This window comes from Canis lupus, chromosome 15, assembly GCF_048164855.1.
Source record: "Canis lupus baileyi chromosome 15, mCanLup2.hap1, whole genome shotgun sequence".
In the NCBI taxonomy this organism is placed as follows: Eukaryota; Metazoa; Chordata; class Mammalia; order Carnivora; family Canidae; genus Canis; species Canis lupus.
Genome location: NC_132852.1, coordinates 45,708,344 through 45,731,035, shown reverse-complemented (window position 1 = coordinate 45,731,035; position 22,692 = coordinate 45,708,344). Strand labels below are relative to the sequence as shown.

At 36.0% G+C, this 22,692-nt stretch overlaps 1 protein-coding gene across 22 annotated transcripts in view; it reads right to left on the bottom strand.

The window, feature by feature from the left end:
* Positions 1 to 22,692, bottom strand: part of KMT2C (lysine methyltransferase 2C) — a 284,203-nt gene that overhangs the window by 46,280 nt on the left and 215,231 nt on the right. For 15 of the 22 annotated variants that reach the window (XM_072776881.1, XM_072776873.1, XM_072776879.1 and 12 more), the window contains 11 exons: positions 20,858 to 20,977; positions 17,941 to 18,071; positions 14,272 to 14,452; positions 10,315 to 10,419; positions 9,932 to 9,979; positions 8,826 to 8,963; positions 8,614 to 8,646; positions 8,377 to 8,508; positions 2,789 to 2,921; positions 2,325 to 2,539; positions 495 to 568 (listed from right to left, as the gene is read on the bottom strand). In XM_072776881.1, the coding sequence (XP_072632982.1) occupies positions 495 to 568; positions 2,325 to 2,539; positions 2,789 to 2,921; positions 8,377 to 8,508; positions 8,614 to 8,646; positions 8,826 to 8,963; positions 9,932 to 9,979; positions 10,315 to 10,419; positions 14,272 to 14,452; positions 17,941 to 18,071; positions 20,858 to 20,977 (1,310 nt within the window). The remainder of the gene's footprint in view (positions 1 to 494; positions 569 to 2,324; positions 2,540 to 2,788; positions 2,922 to 8,376; positions 8,509 to 8,613; positions 8,647 to 8,825; positions 8,964 to 9,931; positions 9,980 to 10,314; positions 10,420 to 14,271; positions 14,453 to 17,940; positions 18,072 to 20,857; positions 20,978 to 22,692) is intronic. The other 7 variants (XM_072776882.1, XM_072776892.1, XM_072776895.1 and 4 more) reach the window with 5 other exon arrangements.

Sequence of the window (22,692 nt, the reverse complement as noted above, 5' to 3'; positions counted from 1 at the left end):
CTTTGGGAGAAAATAATTTACCATCTAAACTGTGTGACTTATACAAAATATCCTGACAATTCTTCACAAAGTTCATGTTTCCAAAGCTCCTTAAAGGTGTCCAGATAGGTCTCTCTCAAGATTCGTAAGATTGCTCATTAATCTTAACACAGAATGAGCTTGTTGTGGAAGAAACTGAGGCACACTAAGGCAGCCTCAAAACTTAGCACTCTTTCACAGAGATGACAGATTTCTGAAGTGAAATGAATTAAACATCCTCCTAAAATAACTGATTTCAATCTTCAATATCCCAGCTCTATTAACTAGCTTATAAAAACACCATTTTACTTTAAGACATGATGAATTAGGAAATCACTATTAAAAACAAAGTTGTTTATTAGTTGTGCAAGTATTAATGTTTTCTTCAATGGACAATCTTTTTATTAACCTAAGACAATAAAAGGAAGGTTCAGGTATCGAGTTTAACAATATGATAGAAGAGGTTTGGTAAATACCACATAAGGCGCTCTTTCCTGTGAGCTTGCTTTTCTCCACAGCTTGGCGATCTGCTTCACTCTAGTAGTCCAGTCTGCAATAGAAAAGCATGGCGCACACCGTTTACGGAGCTGAGGTCAGGATGCATTGCCATGTGGCGCTGGCAGCTCAACTTAGTCTGGCTGTGTTTTCATAAAATGAATAGCCCTAAGTTATTTGTATAGCATGAAGTTCCAGGCACACAGTAAGCCAAATACTTGCTGAATGAAGTGTTGCCTCATTAACAATCTCACTTGTAGAGTGGGGAAACTTAAATCAAAGGGGCTAAGTAGCCAATATAAAGTGAACCCAAACTTCACTTCCCTCAACCATGTGAGATGTTATCAGAATCAAAGCTAAAAGTTCTATAAAACATCTCTATTCAAGAGAAATCTATCAATCTGACCAAAAGGAAGTAATCATAACTACAAAGAAGCATCTCACCAGCATTTGTGCACAACAAAGATATGGAAAACTAACAATTTCAAGCCATTTTTTTGAAATGCAGTGTCAGGACAGCAAACAAAATGAAATATGGGTAAAATCAACAATGATAAATATAGAAATGACTTAGCTCATTATAAAAAAGCCAATGAAAATGGCAATCAGGTGACATACCAACAGCCTTAATATGGTATTTCATGAGGTTCTAGATCATATAATAAAATTAAAGAAAATTACTTAAAAAAAAATCATAGCTCTACTCTGAATTTACATTGACACAGTGACTTAATAGAACCAGATACGCTCATCTGTGAACAGCAAATAAAAGTGTGATAAAACAGTTATTTGAAGAGTATGTATATTCCTCTAACAGACAACCCTGTACCTAACCATTGATTCTTACTGTCGGATAAGGTAGCATTTATTTCTATACATAATGAATAGACTTCCATAAAAAGGCACCTGAAAAGACAGGTGTCATCTGTAAGAATTTCCATTTTGGGGTAACCCCCTAGTAATTTAAGAGCTACATGCTGACAGCAGTGAAACTACTCTGAGTATGAATGACGTCTCCCATCCTGGTCTGTCTTGCAAATGAATTCGCTATAATTAACCAATGTCTGCTTGCAAATATTCTATAAATGACCTTCCATTAATCCAAATAGTTCATCCTCTGCTTAATCAGAATTTTCAAAAATGGGGACGTCTGGGTGGCTCAGTGGTTGAGTGTCTGCACTCGGCTCAGGGCGTGATCCCGGGGTCCTGGAATCAAGTCCCACACATCGGGCTCCCCTTCAGGAGCCTGCTTCTCCCTCTGCCTATGTCTCTGCCTCACTGTGTCTCTCATGAATAAATACAATCTTTTTTTTTTTAATGGAATTTTCAAAAATGGTACCATTATACCAGCTGACTTTTTCAAATAGGTTAGACAGTTGAGGAGAAGGGGAAACGCTACTGAGTTAGCTTACTTGGAAACAATGCCTAGAATGAAGTCAGATTTAGCCTAACAATACTTTGGACTAAGTGTTTAGTTTCTGTCCTAGAAATCTTTTTTCTTTTCTTTTCTTTTTTTTTTTTTTTTTTTTTTTGTAGAGTTCCACATGTAACAACACTGAGTTCCACATGTAGGAAGACTGCTAAGAGTTGGAAAATAGATTATTTCATTAACCAAAATGAATTTTTAGGAAATATGCAAATGGATACAGGGTCTAAGACTAAGAAAATCCAAGATGTTTCCAGTATTCTACAGAATCCAAAGTGACCGTTGATACATGGACTTTCTACTGCAGTTAACAAAAACAAATAACAAACAGGCATTACACATGCAGGGAAGTTGGTAACACAGCAACACTATATCTGTGAATTACCAGGGAATTCTTCCTTGAGGTTGGGGAAGTTAATGTTTGTGTAGAGAACCGGTGCTACCGTTGCCATTTCACCCAGAGCCTCTTCCTTCTCCCACTTCAGTGCACTTCTCTGGGCATTTGACATTGTATCATTCTCTCCTTCCACAGCGGGAGCTGAGGATGTCCAAGCACTATTAGCATCACTAGCCATTGGATTAAATGCTGGATTTTTATCCCTGGGAAATAATAAACAACTTTACATCATAAGCATAAAATTACTTTCTGAATACTATGGTTGAGTACAATTTCATTAAGACCTCTTCTTATTACAAAAGAGCTAAAATTTAGGTAATTTTTAGCAAAGATCCCAATATATGTAATATACAGTTATATAGTGCACAGCAACTTGAAACAGATTAATTAATATTTATATAAGAAAAATCAGCCTAACTTAAGTTTCCATGGAAAACGAAGGCTTTTAATACCTGGCATCAGTGTAAGGAGATTGTGCTATGGCAGAGAAAGTCCCCAATCCACTTCCAGGAGGCAAAGAATTATGTGGGAGATGAGGACTGGGTCCAATAAGGCCATTCATGAGTGGCATCCGGGAAAAAACATCTTTAAAGAAGAATACAATTCAGTTTGCATATTATTCATAAATAATAAAAAACAGCTTGTTTATAATATTTTAAAATAATTTCTAGCACTATTTGAAAGTAAGATTTTTATTTCGGTATTAAACTAAAATAATGTATGAAGTGTAACTTCTGGTTATAATATTTTGCAATATGGTCTGTACTTCTCTCTACTTCATCATAGTATATTGCAGATAGCACACATTTTAGAGTTTGACAGCCCTGAACTTGAAGCTTCATTTTTGCTACCTGTTAGGAGAGTCAAACTAGTTTTTTTTTTGAGTCAAACTATTTCTATACATAATGAACAAACTATTTCTATTCATAATACATGAAGATATTCCATAATATTATTGATACAATGTACGTGGAGCTCTCAGCACAGTGCCTGCCATGCAGTGAGCTACCGAGTACATTAGCTCCACCAAAAGAATGACTCTCACAGCAAATGCTGGTACATTTTATCAAATATTCTTTCTCTTCTTCATTCAAAATTTACAAACAGATGGTTCTTTATATTTTACTCTTGTTGATGTTAATACAAAAAAGCCATCCATGATTCTTTTGTGTTCTAAAACTGTGGTATGTGTTCTAAAATTGTTAGGAACAAGCAATATTTCATCTATCATTATCAAATAGACGGTTATTGTTAAAACTACATACATTTTGTTTTGGGCTTCGTTTTCATTACTGTGCTTGCCATTTCAGCCCCCAAACACATTTTAACTCTCATTCCAGCTTATTCACAAGCTTTCAAATACCTGATCGTCTTCTTCCTAAACAGCCATGTGGCACACTATAATAAGACCACCTTGGTTTTCCCCTAACTCTCCTCAAGCACATAAGTCCAACCTTGGTTATTATGATCCCCTACTGGTCTGAACTACTAAGGAATAGCCAACTCCCCTTATCTGCACAATTTTCTGTATCTTCAAAAACCTCCTCCAACTTAGAGACATAACATGATGTAATAAATACATGGCATCTGTTGCAACACCCAGAACAACAACAATTACACAAATGGAAATACAGTTATCAGGTTGGCTGATACAGGCCATATTGGTATAATGACAGAGATCTCCTAACAATGACTTTGCCATGCCATTAGGAAAAAGAATAATAACTGGGAGCAGCAGCAGTGTCTCCCCTATATGTTTTACACTGCATGATGTCCTATCACCTAAGCCAGATCCTTTGACTGGAAAAGTTCTGAGTATACAGAGCTTCAGCTCTTGTGTGAGGATATTGAGCCTGAGGGTTTGCAGGATTTTGTCTCAAGGACGTCCTAAGAGCTATCTGATTTCAAATTAGGGCTTATTCTACTACATAGAAGAGCTGGGCCCACTGGATCAGAACGAACCGTGACAAGTGTCTCAGGACATCTATGTTCACTTCAAGGATGAGATTAAGTAGCAACATTTCTGCTTTTATTCCAAGTAGAATGTTACCTCGATTTTCGATTTCAATGAAAAGTAGAGCCCATTAAGGAATATGAGATTTGACTGAAAAATGTCAAATATATTTCATGTAATTAAGATAAACAAAAGCTGTCATTACCAATAGGTAATGACCATGTGATCCATATCAGCACCATCTTAACCAAACACGACCATATCAAAACCTTTCATAATAATAGCTTATTAAGCACTTCACTTTATGCCAACCACTGTTCTGGAAGCTATATGTATATTAACACTTTGATCCTTGCAACAATCTGGGAAATGGTTTATTATATGTAGCTCCTTTGAATCAAAGACTCAGAGGAGGGCAGCCCTGGTGGCTCAGCAGTTTAGCGCTGCCTTCAGTCCAGGGCATGATCCTGGAGACCCGGGATCGAGTCCCATGTCAGGCTCCCTGCATGGAGACTGCTTCTCCCTCTCTCTGCCTGTGTCTCTCCCTCTCTCTCTCTCTCTCTCTCTCTCTCTCTGTGTGTGTCTCTCATGAATAAGTAAAAAATCTTTAAGAAAAAAAAAAGATTCAGGGATTAAATAATTTGTGGAAGGGCACAGAAGTAAATGTAAAGCACTTTTCTCTTATTACTATTTTAATTAAGAAGGGGTGTCTCTTTCTCGTCTACCATTCCACCTCAACCTGATGATACCAGTTTATAAAAGTCATCTTTTTCAAGGCATGATCATGGTAGTAACAGAAAATTTACTCCACTTAAACCTTCTGCTAAAGTGACTTTAAGTTACTGTATCTCAATCTTCTTAGAAATGTCCCATCCCCACTTTGTGACACTGTATTACTGTGCTGATGTTCCATTCTGGCATCCATCCTTGACCACTCCTACTGAAGTTACTCTATTAAAGACTACCAATAATCTTACTGCCCAGTAAAACATCTTTCACACATGCATCCTACATGTCCTTGTAACCTATCTCTAACAATCCTCATCTCTAAGATCCTATGCGTCTTACTCAGTCTCCATCACTTTTTTTTTTCACTTTCACCAAACCCTTAAAAAAGGAAAAAGGAATATATAATTGGATACCTAATATAAACCGGATGTGTGAAGCACGTAACTCATCACATTTATTAAAGAGTTCTTCAAGATTCTGTACTCTACTGTGCTCTCTTAAGAAATCTCACCCTTCCCATAGTGTCACTCCACATGCAATTCCTAAAGTTTCACCTATATATATTCCTAAAGTCTCACAGGCAGACTTCTAGCTCTAAGTCAGAACAATGTGCATGTCCCATTTTTTTTTTAAGATTTTATTTATTCATGAGAAAGAGACAGACAGACACAGGCAGAGGGAGAAGCAGGCTCCGTGCAGGGAGCCCGACATGGGACTCAATCCCAGGTGTCCAGGATCAGGACGTGGACTGAAGGTGGCGCTAAACTACTGAGCCATGCAGGTTGCCCGCAGGTCCCATTTCTAACTAACAATGGTCTAAAACTAAATGTTATACCTCCACTACCCTCCAACACACACACGCACAGACTTCTGTTCTGTGTTTCTGGTTTTTAGCCTGATTACCTGTAGGCAAGCCTGACTCTAATTCAGTTTGTTTCCCACTTTTCCTTGTACCTTACATGCATTCAGTAGCAGAGTTCTACCTCTTTTGACATTGCTGTCTCTCATAGCCATTGCTTCTTCCACCTTGTATTGCAGATCTATTTACAGGGAACCCAATTTCACTTAGTCCCAACCACAGGACCATCATTAGTACAACCCCTGTTGTCTCAAATTCATTTCCAACACTGACAGCAGAGCCACCTTGCCAAAATTTGTAACCCATCAGGTTATTTCACTGGTGTGAGATCTTGGATGGCTCTAAGCAACCTGCAGAAGAAAAGGCCAACAGCCACTGCCTATTTTCACAACTATCTACATACAAACTAGACTCAATGGGCATTTTCTACTTTGACTCCTGAAACCTACCGACTTAGTTTCCTCCTTTGCTCTGGAAAATGTTTAAGTTGCCATAACTGAAGATCTTTGTGTCACTGCATGTGTGACGTTATCATGCTTTGTCCTTAAGTGAGAATTATTAGGACTTGAAATCTTAATGACTTTTAAGGATCTACTTGAATCATGGTCTACTATGATACATAACTAGCTGTATGCCTACAGCTAGTCTACAATCTAGGAAGAAGTCTACAATCCTAGGATCACAACCTCCTCTGGGTAGGCAGTCTCACTCATCTTTGTATTACACCTAACAAAAGCATCCCCTTTAAAAAAAAAAAATCCCCTTAAAACCTTTCAAAAATGAGTCTATACTGTGAAAGGATTTAAATAATGACAGTAAGCTCATTTATTAAAAAATACATCTTGGGGTGCCTGGTGGGTGCAGTCAATTGAGCCTCTGACTATAGATTTTGATTAGGGTCCTGATCTCAGGGTCAAGAGATGGAGCCCTGCATCAGGCTCTGTACTGGGTGTGGAATCTGCCTTTCTTTCTCTCCCCTCCCCATCTTATTCACTCTCTAAAATAAATAAATAAATCTTTTTAAAAAAATGCATCTTAAAAACAAAACAAAACAAAAAAAGCATCTTTGGGTGCCTGAGTGGCTCAGTCAGTTAAGCATCCAGTTCTTGACTTCAGCTCAGATCATGATCTCAGGGTTGTGAGACTGAGCCCCACGTTCTACACTGGGTGTGGAGGCTGCTTAAGATTCTCTGTCTGCTCCTCCCTCATGTGCTCTCTCTCTCTCTCAAAAACAATCCATCTTAAACTGATATGATTTCTAAAATACGTATTTTCTATTTCAGAAAACATGGAGATAGGGTTTTTTTTTAAATATATTAAGAGGAAAAATACTGAAGTGTTGCATTCTTAATCATTAAGAGAGCATATGAGAACAATTAAGATAAGAAGCACTTATGATGAGTCTATTTCATCCAAATGTAAATCACATGTTTAGTCTAACAAAAATTAAGGTAAATTTATGTTTAGAGGCTAAACTGGCAGTAACTATTTTAATTATGTATATTATGACATATTTCATCTATACACAAAATTAGTAGTAAAGATAACATTATTTACATTTCAGCACTTCTACAAAAACAGTGTAAGGGTTTATAAAAGTAATCATTAAATTACTTAATTCAGTATATCATCATGAAGCAGTGATGACAGGATATAGAGAAATGACCCTATGCTCAAATCACCAAAGATCTATACCACCCCACAGGATTCCACTCCCCCAGCCCTCCCATGGGAGATTCCCACACCTGTGGTGCTGTCTCCTCACCTATCTCCACACATTTTAAATCTAGGTTATCCAATTTCAGCTCTCCAGAAGAGAGAGCTTAATGGAGAAATTAAAGCCTTAAAATTATTTTATCTGGCAACTAGTTACCAGCAGGTAGGGGAAAACTGATCAAAGTATACAGATTTCTACAAAATTAGAGATTTGAAGTTCATTTGGAGAAAGATCAGGGATTTACTCTGGAAGGATGTGCTGAGCACACACTCCATGGCAGAGGATACAGTGATGGGGATGGAATGAACCTAGCCATCCAGGAGCTTACAATCTAAAGAGGAAACTGTAACTACCCAAACAGACATCTATATTTGTGCCACCCACCACAATGGAAAGACGGGGCTGGGTATACAGGTGGTGATCTACTAATCATTCAGGAAAGGACAGTGAAGCTGAGACTGGGCACTTAGGTTGGGGCGGTATTCTCCAAACACGTGTGCAGGAAAGGCTGAATGAAAGGGAGCCAGACTGGTGAAGGGTAGTGGGCAGGCATTGTTCTCTCCACTGCCAGGGAAATGAGGCAAAAGAACTCTGGCCACAAAGTGGATCACAGACGACTGGAGAATTTCAGGGAGGTAGGTCAGTGGCTGAGATAAATCAAATTAGGATTGTTCTATTGCCACAAAAGAGGGTTTTCTCCCATCAGTTTGTATACATTGTTTCTAAGGGACAAGGCTGACTTGCTTTAGCGAAGGCACATACACTGCACAAGCGTACTTACGAAACTTTTCTAGAGGTGACATACCCTGACTGTGCATGGGCAGTAGCTGTGGCGTTGGGGGTGGGGGCGGCTGTGTGGCTGTAGGACTGAGCACAGCTGTGAACAAGTCTTCAACATCCTTCCCTCCAAGCTCTGTGGGGCAAAAGTACAGTGATAGTAAGAATAAAACAAAATACTAGGAAAGCCAAAGATTATGGAATGCCATTTTTATAAACTCGAAATATAGAACACAAATACCTGGAATTTTATATAACTTTCCAAGAATTGCTCCTAGGATAAAATAAAGAAACACAAGTATTAACTACCATTTCAACGTACTGACACAAAATAGCATTTGACACAGAAATGATCAGAAGAGAAGTTAAATTATAAAGAAGCATGCAGAAATCTTTGAAACTCATATTTACTCATGTCTTTTAGAAAGCCTAGATGTAGGGCAAATATTTTACCATCTGTGACCATTTTGTCTAGCTCGGGACTGAGGATTCCATCTAGCTGCTCTTCACTTAATGGTCGTGAACTCGGATTGACACTTGACTGAGGCAAAGACGATGGATCATCGGTGACAGGACCAATATCTATTCCAGCTATAGGAGCAAAGTAAAGAGACTAAAAGTGAATTCTGAATATTTACGTAAAATGTATCACACTATTTACCTGCATTAATATACAACATGATTAAAATAGGACAATGAAAAGTATGTAATTCTAAATTAATCATGGTTCTTATATCAATTTGAATAGTTAATGAGTAAAAATCAGGGACAATATATTTGTAAACTTAGGTGCCACTTAAAATTATATTTTAATCCGAGTAAATACATTTCCTAAGGAATAGAAGAACACACCTGCTTCTAAACCCCCACAAACAAATAAGCACTACATCATTAATATGATAATCTACAAGATTCAATATACAGTATTCAATATATAATGGAAAATAGTGGTTTCAAATGTATAGCTCAGCTATTTTTGTAGTATGTGACACAAGAGGGATAGACTTCCACATAAATTAATGAAACGCTCTAAAATTCTCAATATTTAGTAAACATTATCCTGTGAATAATTTCAACTACAGATCATATTTTGGAAATATTCTGTAGTAACAAAACAAGATACAGATTACGTTTATAATATAACATGGTTTATTTCATACAAATTGGTTTTTAGGCAAAAATCACATTTAAAAGTGATCTCTTATCTACTTTATCATGCTCTCTCAATATTACTATTAAAAAGTAAAAGAGTCTGCCCTTACACGATCTTATATTAGGAACTAACTCTATAACATTTGGGTAATATTATAAATTACATATTAAGAAGAATAAAACCATTCATTAAAAAAAAGAAAGAGAGAGAGAACTACTAATAAAGTCATCCAAAGCACAGCACAGTTGTACCATGCTTTAGCTGCACGCACAAAGGGAAAAGCAAGTATGGATTAGTGACAAATTAGCACTCTAACAATATGCATGCACCTACAGGATGTTTCAGCTGAAATCACTATAAAAAAGACTACTTCTAGTCAGCCATCATCCATTGCTCAGTTTCTTACCAAATGGAAAAGGTGAGCTCTCAACCTGGAAAGTGCATAAATCAAGACCTACAAGACCCAAACCAAATAAAATGGATGATTACCACAGGAGCGGGAAGTGAGGGGCAATGCAAACAAAAGAAGAAACAAGACACAGCAAGACTGTCAGGGTGACAAGCCTTGCCTTAAGTTTGATGCAATTAGAAAGACAACAGAAATTAACTTGCTATTTCCTCTCCTAAAGCAGAAAAGCTGAGGTAGATCAAATAAAATGATGAGTTCTTTGACAAAGCCAAAACAAACTTTCTTTCAGTTTCAGAGAAAAGACTAAACTTGTTCCACACACACATATACCTCTCATCGCATCATAAAAACAGACACCAGACAAATATAGACATATATACCTGAATGATCAACTGATTTTGCAAGGTCATCTGAAATTATTCCAAGAATGTCATCATCTGTGTTTAAGACTTCAGAAATATCAGCTAAGGGATCATCAGTCGTACCTAAGCATAGCAAGTATATTTTTAAAGTCTCAATATTGTCCTAGACATTAAGTTCTAAAACACGCCCACTCATTCAACCATTCACTAAACATCCAGACTACAGCAGGTGCTGAGTTAAGTGCTAGAATCCTAAATTAAGATTATTACTTCTCAAATAAGGAATTTTTCAAAGAAAATATATACCGATGTTTTGAAAAACTAAACATTAAAAATTAAGACTATTTTTTGCTTTGTGACTATTAATAAAATAAAATTTAAAATAGAGATCAATAAGAGAAATAAAGGCAATAAAAGTGAAATAGAATGCTATAAGAAACCAAAAAAAAAAAAATGCATTAAGAAAGTGGCATCTCTAAAAGTGACATCTAGAAAATAAAACACAGAAGATACATATCAAAGTCAAAGGCATTATTTAGAAATTCCTTGTAAAGTATATAGTAGGTACTATCTAGTTAGATGCCTACTTCCAACTTTGATCTTAATATCAATTATTCACTTATTTATTAAAAAATATATTTCGGTACCCACAGAATTATGTCTATGGATTATGTTAACAGGCATTGTTCCAGCCCACTAGGAATTCAGAATAAACAAAACAAAGTGCATGCCTACTTTGCTTACTGTTTCAGAGGGAGTTAGCAAATAAATGACAGCAGTATAAGCCTATAAAGATAACAGTAAGGACAAAGGATTAAGAATAAGATGTGGAGATGATAAAGTATTAGATAAAGTGGTCAGGGAAGATCTTTTGAAGGATGTGACCAAGGACAAATGTAAATGAAGTAAGGGAGTAATATGCATAAAGATGGAGAGAACACTCCACGCAAAGGGAAAAGCAGATGGAAAAGGTTTTTTGCCAAGTATGGCAAGTGTGGTTGACTATATTAATGAAGGGAAGGAGTGGTAGGAAATAAAAGGTAACTAAGTGAGATTACGTATGGTTTTATAAGTCATGGTGAAGACTGAGCTTCACTCTGAAATAGCAGAATGGGAACTTGTTAGAAGGTTGATGGCTAGAAGGGGATTTGAGTGATATTTTAAAGGGAAAGCAGTGGCTCCCGTGTGTAGAAAAGACTGGGGGAGGTGGGTGTGGGAAGTGTTGGCAGCACGGGGTGGGGGTGGGGGGGCAGGCGGTGGAGGGGGGGGCTGGACTGGTCCAGAGGCAGCTGCTGTAGTCTAAGTGAGAAGTGGGGACAGCAGGCACTCCAGAGCAGGAGGGAGAGTGGAGATAAGACATGGTTAACTTTAGGATACAGTTTGAAGGCAGAGACAAATTTGTGGATGTATCCGGTGTGCAGTGTAAGATAATAAAGAATTAAGGAGGACTCCAAAGTTGGTTTCTGGACTTACAATAAGACAATAGGCTAGCTTTAATATAGTATATTAGTCATTTAGGTTAAGAACATCTGCACTTTTTAACCATGTCAACTGTGTTTTTACTTTGAAAGGGGGGAAAGGGACACAAAATACTTCTAAGATCCTAGATCAAAATTCCCTATAAGACACAGTCTTGTCCCACTAAACACATACTTCTCAAACAGAATTCATACATAAGTTAATAATTTTTCAAACCAAACACGAAAGTAAATGCCTAAATATTTGTAAAGTTTTTAGAGAAATAAAATTACTTTAATAGTGTATTCTCTTGACACCTGAAGGAAAAATATTCTGAATTCTTTCAGGGATCGCGTGTATGTGTGTATTAAAGAACAGAACTCTACTACATAAATTACGACATTTTTTTCAAACACCATGTTTTAAAAGTTCACCCCTACTTAAAGAAAGGGATTTTTCTATCTTCTTACCAACAAATCATTAGAACTGATGTGATGGACTGTACTGAATGACATACAAGCTCCTACTTCTAAGTTTCTGTTAGAAAGGCCAGGGTCTGGGATGCCTGGGTGGCTCAGTGGTTGAGCGTCTGCCTTTGGCTCAGGGCATGATCCTGGAGTCCTGGGATCGAGTCCCACATCGGGCTCCCTGCATGGAGTCTGCTTCTCCTCTCTCTGCCTGTGTCTCTGCCTCTCTCATGAATAAATAAATAAAATCAAGAAAGGAAGGAAGGAAGGAAGGAAGGAAGGAAGGAAGGAAGGAAGGAAGGAAGGAAGGAAGGAAGGAAGGAAGGAAGGAAGGAAGAAGAAAGAAAGAAAGAAAGAAAGAAAGAAAGAAAGAAAGAAAGAAAGAAAGAAAGAAAAGAAAGAGAAAGAGAAGAAAGAGAAGAAAGAAAGAGAAGAAAGAAAGAGAAGAAAGAAGAAAGAGAAGAAAGAAGAAAGAGAAGAAAGAAAGAGAAGAAAGAGAAGAAAGAAAGAAAGAAAGAAAGAAAGAAAGAAAGAAAGAAAGAACGAACAAGAACGAACAGAACGGAAAGAAAAGAAAGAAAAGAAAGGCCGGCCGGCCGGCCAGCCAGGGTCCTTCAGCGGCAGGCATTGTCCCATTTAGTCTGGGTTTGGGGACGGGTGCTATTATAGTCCTCCACATTCTAGCTTATCACTGAACCATTCTCAGTATTTTGTGAACTTATCGATGTTTTTTCCTGCCACAATATGCCTTCTGTCCAACTTCAGTTCTCTTCCTCATAAAAGCTTAAGTGCACTAAGTTAACTAGAGTTCTAGTTAAGTTTTTAAATAGCTAGTCAAAATTTTCCCAGTAAGATACCCTTCACAGTAAGATACTCTTGGAAGGATCCACAAGTCTTTCACTATATATTAACAATATATTGACATGGACAAGAGCAGGTAAGCACTTAAAACAACAGAATGCAAGTAAAAGTAAAATGATCTGTTCAGATAAACAAAAAACATGGCCTTTAGATCAGTGCTTTAACTTCCCCATTGCTAACAATAAGAAAGACTGGACATCTCCTATGTGTAAAAGAGGGAGTAAAACTACCAATTATTTCAAGAAGTTAAAATAAAAGCCTATATATCAATCCAGGATAATGCCAAGTTAATGGAGCTGTAATATATCAAAAGTTATCTCTCAATAAATGGTCCCTTTAAGATTATTTTTCCAAACTGAGTTTATAAAATTAACGGAGTAAAAAAAATGTCATCAATGGCAAAAAGGAAGCTTGTCAGATTACATTAACTTATAGTGAGATTAAAACCTAGAAGTGGGGAAGAAACTCTGTGATCACAACTCATACATACTGAACTAGTTAAACTCGAGAGCCTTGTTGACATTAATATTACTTTATAAATATAAGTTCTCATGCTTTTGCCTGCCTCTAAATCGTCCCCTTACTCACTATATCTAGGGCAGTGGTTCCCAACCAGGGTCAGTTTTGCAGGGGAGTCCAGTATCTGGAGACAGTTATGATCATCACAAAATAAGGACAGATATGCTGCACCACAGGGCCTCTTTCCAACAAAGACCTACCTGGCCCAAACTATCAGTAGTAAGAAATTGATCTAACATAACCTATTTCATTATGTTAACATAGTCTGTCAGCCAGTCCTCAGCCACAGCATTTTTTCCCTTTCTTTTGAATTTCTTTAGGTTATGTAATTAACAAAAATCTCACTTAAATCGAAGATTATTACACTTATTATTTACCGACTATGGTGAAATTATACCCCCTTACATTATCCTTTGCACATTCTAACACTGAACGTTCTCCTTTGCAACTCTTGATTATGGTGATAGTTACACAGGTATAATCTTTTTTTGCCAAATATTATCTACCTGTCCACTTCAAGTAGCTGCATTTACTGAATGCATATTATACTTTAATGAGGTCAACTTTTAAAATGCATAGGAGACCAAACTAAAGCATTTCAAAAGGTTTAATTACAAGGAATACAAATGTCATTATGATCAAAAACGCATCTGTAAATTATTCCACATACCGTGAGGTCCAGGTTTTGCTGGAGTTGAGGATGAACTAAGTAGTGGATCTAAGGAAGGATCCAAGAAATTTGTGTTCATGTTTGTTTTATATGAAAGGTGAGCTGTATCTTCTGATAGATTATCTAAACTTAGCTTGTTTTGTCTACTTGTATCTAGAAGATCTTTTCCAAAGAAAGCTTCCTAGATAAAGATAAGCACATATGAAAATGATTGATTTCGTTATAAAATTCTAAAACGTTAACAGGTAATTCTGCCATTTTTGACAAGACGGCAGAAATAACACAAAAACTCGGTATTCAAGAATACAGAAATTGAATATAGAAATATATGTATAATATAGAAATAACCTGTCATTTGTTTTTTTTTCTGTCATTTGTTTTATACAAATATTCCCTTATTTAGAAGATTTTTTTTGTAGTTTTACTAGAGACAAATAAAATAATGTAAATAAAGCCACACAATTATGTCAAATGTGTTTCTAGAAACTGCAATAATCCAGTAATTCCAGGCAATTAAGCTATAATTAAATTTAAAAATTGATAAATTTATAATACTCTTGGCACCTTAATTTGTATTATAAGAAAAATTAAAGCTCCATGAATATTAATATTTATAGATTACTTGCAGAGAATAGCACAAGGGTTTGATCTACAGCTTTAATATTTACATACTTCAGGTAGATTTAGTAACCTCATATTGATTCACATAACCACATTAAAGACTTAACATGCTATAAATCCTTTTTTTTTTTTACATGCTATAAATCTGAAAGTGGGTTTTTATAGTCATTTGAACCATATTATGTACACAAAATTTACTACTATTAAAGGCTTTGGGCTTTTAATTCACTTACTCATATTAACATTTCTCCATTTCAATATACTTCCTCTACCTGGAGACCTGAGACCCATGTTTCAAGCTGAGTTCCTTACAACTGGAGGATCTCTCCAAAACTTCTCAAGGATCAATTAGGAGGACAAAAAGAAGCCCTTGGGAGCACACTCTCTCCTCCCCACCCCAGCAATCTCACTTCAACCCAACAATCCTGTACAGTAGTCTGTCTGGGAAAAAAGGATCCTTTATAGAGGACGATTTTGCAGAAACTGAACATTTAACACACTCTCATCAAAGATACATACACAGAAAAGGTTCACTGCACCATTTTTTATAATACCAACAGAGAAAGCAGCTTCAATGTCTGTCAAAAGGCATTATGACTAAACAAATTATTGACACCCAAACTATAAAACACATCAATTTTTTAAAAGGATGTAGAGCTATGCTGTCAAAGAAAAGCTCTAAAATACATCAAAAGAAAGCGAGTTGAGTGATATGTCCAGCAAAACATCAGATACATCAAATAAAAACTACTCTCACTATGCAAAAATAATTAAACAAGTTCTGAAAGGATAAATACCAAACTGCTAACAATGCTAACTTCTGCAAAGGGATAGAGAAAGAGGTATGTGAAGTCCAGTAGGTTTGAAATGTTCACATTTTTTAAATGAACCAGCTGTTTCACTATGAAAAAGAAATGTGAAAACCAGGAAAGTTAGTGCACTGGGTAGGGGATGGTCTGTTTCTCACAAGAGTGATGCTTTTATCATGAGGAAACATACTGAATAGCAGAGCATCTCAGAACTTCAGGTATCATTTATTTCATGCCTTTGGTATAAATCTGAGACTATGATTAGCAAGAATTTTTTTCTTTAAATGGCTCATGAAGACTTCAGTGCTATTTATCAGAAAGTAATATTCTTATTAACTTGATGGCTTTTTATTAACTTTATAAAAAGGAAAGGCTCCACATGGTTTCTAATTTGATAATGTGACTCCCAGAATGAACTGGAAATTTTAAATGTACTAACAGGGTTCCCTAAGGTCACATAGCAGCACTAGGTCTTAGGAGACCACATAAATATTTCTACAGGGTAGATTAATTACTTATAGTTTATCTCGACACTGTTGAGATTAATAAAAACTGGAAAATGCCTAGTGAATTCCTGTGGGTTTTCATCACTATATATTTCCTCAATCAATGGGGGAAATACAACTGCTACCACCAGATGTCCAAGTAATAGCACCATTACAAAGGTTTTCTTCATATCCCCCTGCCTGAAGAAAGGTATTACTGATGTACACCAGAGGAAACAATCCAGCTCAACACATTAAGATTATAGCAGTAATTAGGAAATCAGACCCATTACTTTTAAAGGCTCTTTTTCAAAGTATGAAATAGTTATCGTATGTTCATAAACAGCTAAAGAAGGCTTTAGATCAATAGGATCAATAGGAGCAGAAGCATGTTATCTATTAAATATTCTCAAGAAAGGATTATTTAAAGGAAGGGGAAGGGGATGAGAAGAAACAAAAAGGAAGTGATGAAAGATAATCTAAACAAGGGGGGGCCCTATCTCTCAACTCATTAACTATTACATGTTTGAAAAAAAAAAAAAAGGTACACAGTTAAGATGAATGGGCATCTGAAGGGAATCCAGGGAAAATAAAATATTTATTAAAGATAGACAACATGTATGACACTAGTTAAGTCCTTCACATACATAGTTCCTATTTAATCTCTCAACATTTCCAGGATGCACAGATGGTGAACAGAACGAGATCACATTGCTAACTGGGAGCAGAGTGGTATTCAGACCAGGACTCCAACCTTGAAGGCTCACTGCTCTGAAGGTATCAGTTGTCTAATAAAAACTTACACTCATATACATTAACATATACTAGACAGTATGCTTAAAAATTTTATTAAGCACAGACTTTTCACTCAAATGAGTATTTGATTCTTATACTTCTAATTGCCAACAAAAGAAAATTGAAGCAGCTGGATATTACCTGAATGGAAATGTATTTTAAAACCAGTTAAACTATAAAGAGTCAATTGGAAAATTAAGGTAAAAAAATAATAAATTAAATAATGTAGGCTGTTCCGTGGGAAGAATAAACCAGATGGACACTCACTGACAGTCTCTTCCAATTCCACTTCCACACACCTGAAGACGGAGGACTACCCTATTCCTATCTGTAACAGGATGCCTTTTCCAGTACATCATCAAATGGCTTAGAACTTTTAAGTGACTTCACACTTACAGATGAGCTAGAAAGAGTTCTATTTTTATGCAACCTACACATATTAAATTCTTCATATTGAAGGATTTTTTTTTTTTGAGGTATATTTTAGAAAACAAAAAACAGTTCTACTTAAAGCTTTGGATTACTGGCTTCTAAAAGCGATAAACAATTACTAAAGCTATAACTTGCAGCTAAAAAGCCATTTTTATTCAGTGAATATAATTATTCTAACCTGCATTGGTAAAGGGAGCTGTCCATGGGACATGGGTTTGGGGAGCACACAGGTGCAAGTGCTCATTCATTTAGAATTGAGTTTTTTTTCCCAGTTCAAAATGTTCTTGTATGTCTTACATTTAGAAGTGAAAAACTGGGGTAAAAAAGAACGTTATGAAAAGTATTAAAGCACAAAAAAAGTAAATGTTAATTTTTATGGGCCTCTGAAAGGTAAAAATGGTAATTATAATAATGAATTAAAAACAAGCAAAACATTAACAAAAATAACAAACCCATTTTTCAAAACTCAATACATTACTTTTTTTATGTTAATCAACTACATAATAAAATGTAAAGCAAAAAATTACTTGTAAATAGGCAGGGAAAGTTTCTTCAAGCTTATTTTTCCGTTTTCGGTATCTCTTCTTTATTTTTTCAGTGTTTTCAGTAACAGAAACAGATTCATCAACTAGAGTATCTGGTAAGTGCTCACTCCAGCCTGAAACAACAGTCACATTTATAAATATGTGGTATTTAAAATTTTCAGACAAATCCACCCAAAGTAGCTTTATAGCTTATCAACATATACCCAAATCCATATAAACAAACAAGCTTTTTTGTCTTTCCAGTTTATTGAAATATAATTGACATACAATACTGTGTAAGCTTAAGGCATACAGCATGACTTGACAAGCTTTTTCACAAAAAGATATCAAAGCAAGTTTATTTTTTTTTATTTATTTTTTTTTCAAAGCAAGTTTATTAATAAGTTTTAAGTATCATAAAAAATTCATTGCAGGTCTATTTAATATTAGTATGTATTTACTATTATCTCTTCACGAGTATTTCCTTATTCGCAAAGCAGAAAATTATCTGAACATCGACATCATGTTAAAAATTGCAATAATGAAAATATGCAATGCTCAGGAGTATGGATGAAATGGCTACTTGTATACTATTAAGGGCTATTTAGCAGGAACAACCTTTTAGTAGAGTTTATCAGGCATATCCAACAAAAGTCTTTTTAAAAAATGTGTATTCTTCAATTAGCAATTTACAAGTTCAGGAATTTATTGCAAATTAGGTTTTTGTAGTACTTATATGTTGTAACAATATATTACTATTTACAAAAATGCTACGAATGCTCAATCTTAAAATCAATTAGAAGAATGGAAAGAAAACAAAATTTTGATCTATGAAATTAGCAAAGGATTAAATACACTACTCAAAGCAAATAGGTGAGCAATCAAAGGACAGGCTCAGACTCCCAAGGCAAACAGCACATCCCTTCTGAAAACCAATGTGGGCACTTTGTGGCCAGAGTACGTAAATGGATTGACTCTTCTGAAAACTACAAATGGTGCATAAACTTTTTTTTTAAAGATCTATTTATGAGACACGTGGAGAGAGGCAGAGACATAGGTAGAGCTCCCCTGGGGGGAGCCCAATGTGGGACTCGATCCCAGGACCCACCCCACCTCACATAAACCTTTTTTAGACAATCTTTTTAAATGTATACTAATCTACCAGAAAATAAATAATCCTCAAAGACCAAAAATCAAGGTAAAACAGGAACCAGAGAAAGAAATAAGCCAAGAACTAAGTAAAGTACTCTGAAATTCTGCTAAAATCCAGTGACCCTGAACTCCAGTTTTCAGAGCCTTGTGAGAATGGGGACTTGAAGTCAGTTTAAGGCCTCTCCACGCAAGGCAGAGATATTAACCCAGAAGTGCCTTCTAAAAAGGTGAGACCCTGAGAGATTCCATGCTCAGAGGTGGTTTAACAAGAAATTCACCCTCCCAGCCCCTACCTTCCCTCACCTTTCCATCCCCCTCCCCCTTCCCACCACCAACAGCAAAGAAAACTGCTTGTCATCTTGGTGCTGGGTAGAAAGGCAAAAAGTGAAAATCTTTCTTCAGAGTTCATAAACTCAGTATTGTCCTAATGTGTAAGAAACCTGAATTTATATCACAGTTGAACCAAAAAACTTCAAGGCAAGAATTTAAGCTAAATTGTTTAAGCTAAAGAAATCCCAGGGTAGTAGCACCTCATATTCCTGACAGTAAACAGATGCAGACCTTTTCTGAAAGAAGCCACCTTCAATTCAGTCCTCAAAAAAAGTTCAGAGAATGTTCTAAAGAATATGAGCTTATGATTTACAAAAAAAAAAAAGTATTATGTGTTTGTCTGTATCTCCCACAATAAATACAATGAAACGAGGCACTAGGAGGAGGGGCTGGAGAGACAAAGTAGAATCACATTGGGCTTTCATATTTTATACTCTGCATCACTTAGACTCATAAAGAAGTAACAGGACTGAGACTAGGAGGAATGAGCTGTTGGGAGAAACTATAAAGTGTTAAAATACTAAAAAGGCAATTCAGAAAATAAAACAATGCATAATACAATAAACACTCAACAGATGACTCTGGATGCCATGGATAAAGGGATAAAATACTAACCTAACAGAACTAAAATCAGAGGGCAAAATAGAGAAAGACAGAAAACACAAAATGAGTCTCATTTAACACATCGCATTTCTTAGGGCTGGTTACAACCATATTAAGTCATATTAGAAACTCCTTTAAAACCATCTGGTGCTTCCTTTCAAAAACACGATCCATAATTTTTATTAATTCACAGGTCAAAACCCTACCCCATAATAATGGAAGAACTCTAATCAGAGCACATGTTGGAAACATCTCTTTCCTTCACATTCTACAAAAAGCATTTAAAATACATAAAGCATACAGATTGTGACCACACCGACACAATGTGTTCATAGAACCAATTCTCAAACAGTGAGTTAAGGAATGAGTTAGCTTTCTTTAAAGATCTATGTAAGGATGATATAACATTAATTGTAAGACGTATTTCTAAAACATTATATAATTTTGTAAAAACTGTTGGGAGTACCTGTCACTTTCAACAAAATAGTCTAAAGTCTCCAATTTTATCTCTGAGGTGAGACAGGCAAAGAAAGGCCTTTTGTGAGATGACTGGGAAGCACCTGGTAGAACTAAGTGATCCAGTTCCTACACGGTTTGTATTTAACTTAAGAAAAACAAAGTTGTTTAAAAAAATCTCAGAGGAATATACTACACTGGGTTTAAACCTTTCCTTATCAAACTTAATTTCTGTATTAGAGGTATGAACTCTACAGGCACTCACATCCTTTGATCAATAAGAAGCAACAAGGTTATAACTGCAGTATTATTTAGGATGGCTCTTTTCAATACAAATAGCAAGAAAAGGGGGTTAAATCAAACAAAATCAATACCATACCATCATCTCTGTTAGGTAATTGCTCAGAAATAGAGCCTGAGGAATCTTTTCTGATGACAGATCTTTTCGTTTTCCCTTGCCCAGTTCGACTTCTTTGCCGTACCATAAATCCACCAATACCTATCCAAAAAAACACATTTGTAACTTGGTAAATAACTGATTTCTCCCTGTATTTTCACAGTAAGTAGGGTGAAACTGTTTGGAGGCATTTCCCAAATTCAATATGGGCTAATTTAAATCAATAATCATTTTTTTAATGCATGATACAGGGGACTGGAAATTAAGAAGCAAATTAAAAGAGGTCAAAGCTACTGACTGTCACCTACCTTATCACTAACCGAACAGGTATAAAAATACATTATTATAGTACAGAAAGAATGACTGCATTGTTTCTTCTCAACAGTGTCAGAATAAATATTACAGTAAATTATACTTGTTTAACAAATCTTAAGTAACTTCATGTATTATCATTCAAATTACTTATACATTAGCTGTGGGAGAATAGATATACAAGATATAAATGAAACAAGATGATCCAAATAAAATCAGTATGACTTCAGGGGTAACATGTCCTGGACATGAGACACATATAGCTCTGTGGTTAAAAGCACAGAATCTGGTGCCAAAGCCTAATTCTGGTGACTACCTGACTTCGGGCAAGTTACTTAACTTTTAATACTTCAGTTCCCTCAGTGTTGTAACAGGCATAGCATCTAGCATCTCACCTCCTGATACACATATTGTAAGGGTTAAATGACATAGAATAGTGCCTGATATATAGTCAACACTAACAGTTTTTGTCAGAGGATACAGCTAACATACTTTGTGACCTAATGAGTCCCTCAGTCACAAGGATGACCTCCACGAAGGCAAAGAGAGAAAAGCCACAATAAATATAAGCTCCTAGAAGGAGTTTGCAGTGTCTAAAAAAGTTTGTATAGTTATAAGCCTCATAATGAGGAAGAAATGAAATGATTTTCATAGAGTGACTTGGATGAAACTAATCTAGGTCCTTGTGATAGATGTGGCCTATCTTTCGGAAGGTTACATTAAAGGTCTTGCAGAATACAAACAGTGAGAAAGTTTATCATTGTACATCAAAAGGCACTTAGAACACACTTATCAATAAAATATAAGCAGTCGTAAGAATAAAGACCGAACTGATTCCATTTAATGTCTCAGTGATTGGTAAATAGATATTAATAAACTGCCTAAAGAAAGCCTACCAGTTCTGCATTGTGACCAGTTCAGTATTTTTTTCTAATAAGGCAAATAAAATTTGACAAGCAACACAGCTTCTCCCTCCACCTCTCAGGCAGGGAGGAAATAAGAGAGCATTTTATCAGTCATATGTTAACTGAACTACAAATTTGAGAAGGCATAATAACCCTGTCATATCACCTTCTACTTGTACATTTGCCGGCTCCTATACACTGAAATAAGTTTTATTTTTTTTTCAAAAATTTTATTTATTTATTTATTCATGAGGGGGGTGGGGGCAGAGACACAGGTGGAGGGAGAAGCAGACTCCATGCAGAGAGCCCGACGTGGGACTTGATCCCGGGTCTCTAGGATCACACCCTGGGCTGAAGGCGGCACTAAACCACTGAGCCACCCGGGCTGCCCTGAAATAAGTTTTAAGTACATAAAGAATATAAGAATGAATGCTGAAAAGTAAAAGAATTACAGAAGTACACATTAAGGGAAAAACAAATGGCTTTAAAGTCCAAGTATAAATAAAAGCCAATGTAGTAAAGCATTTAAAACATGGACAACATTTAGGATAAGGCATTAAAATAATGATATTTTGTGAAGTATTCACATACTTGACCTAA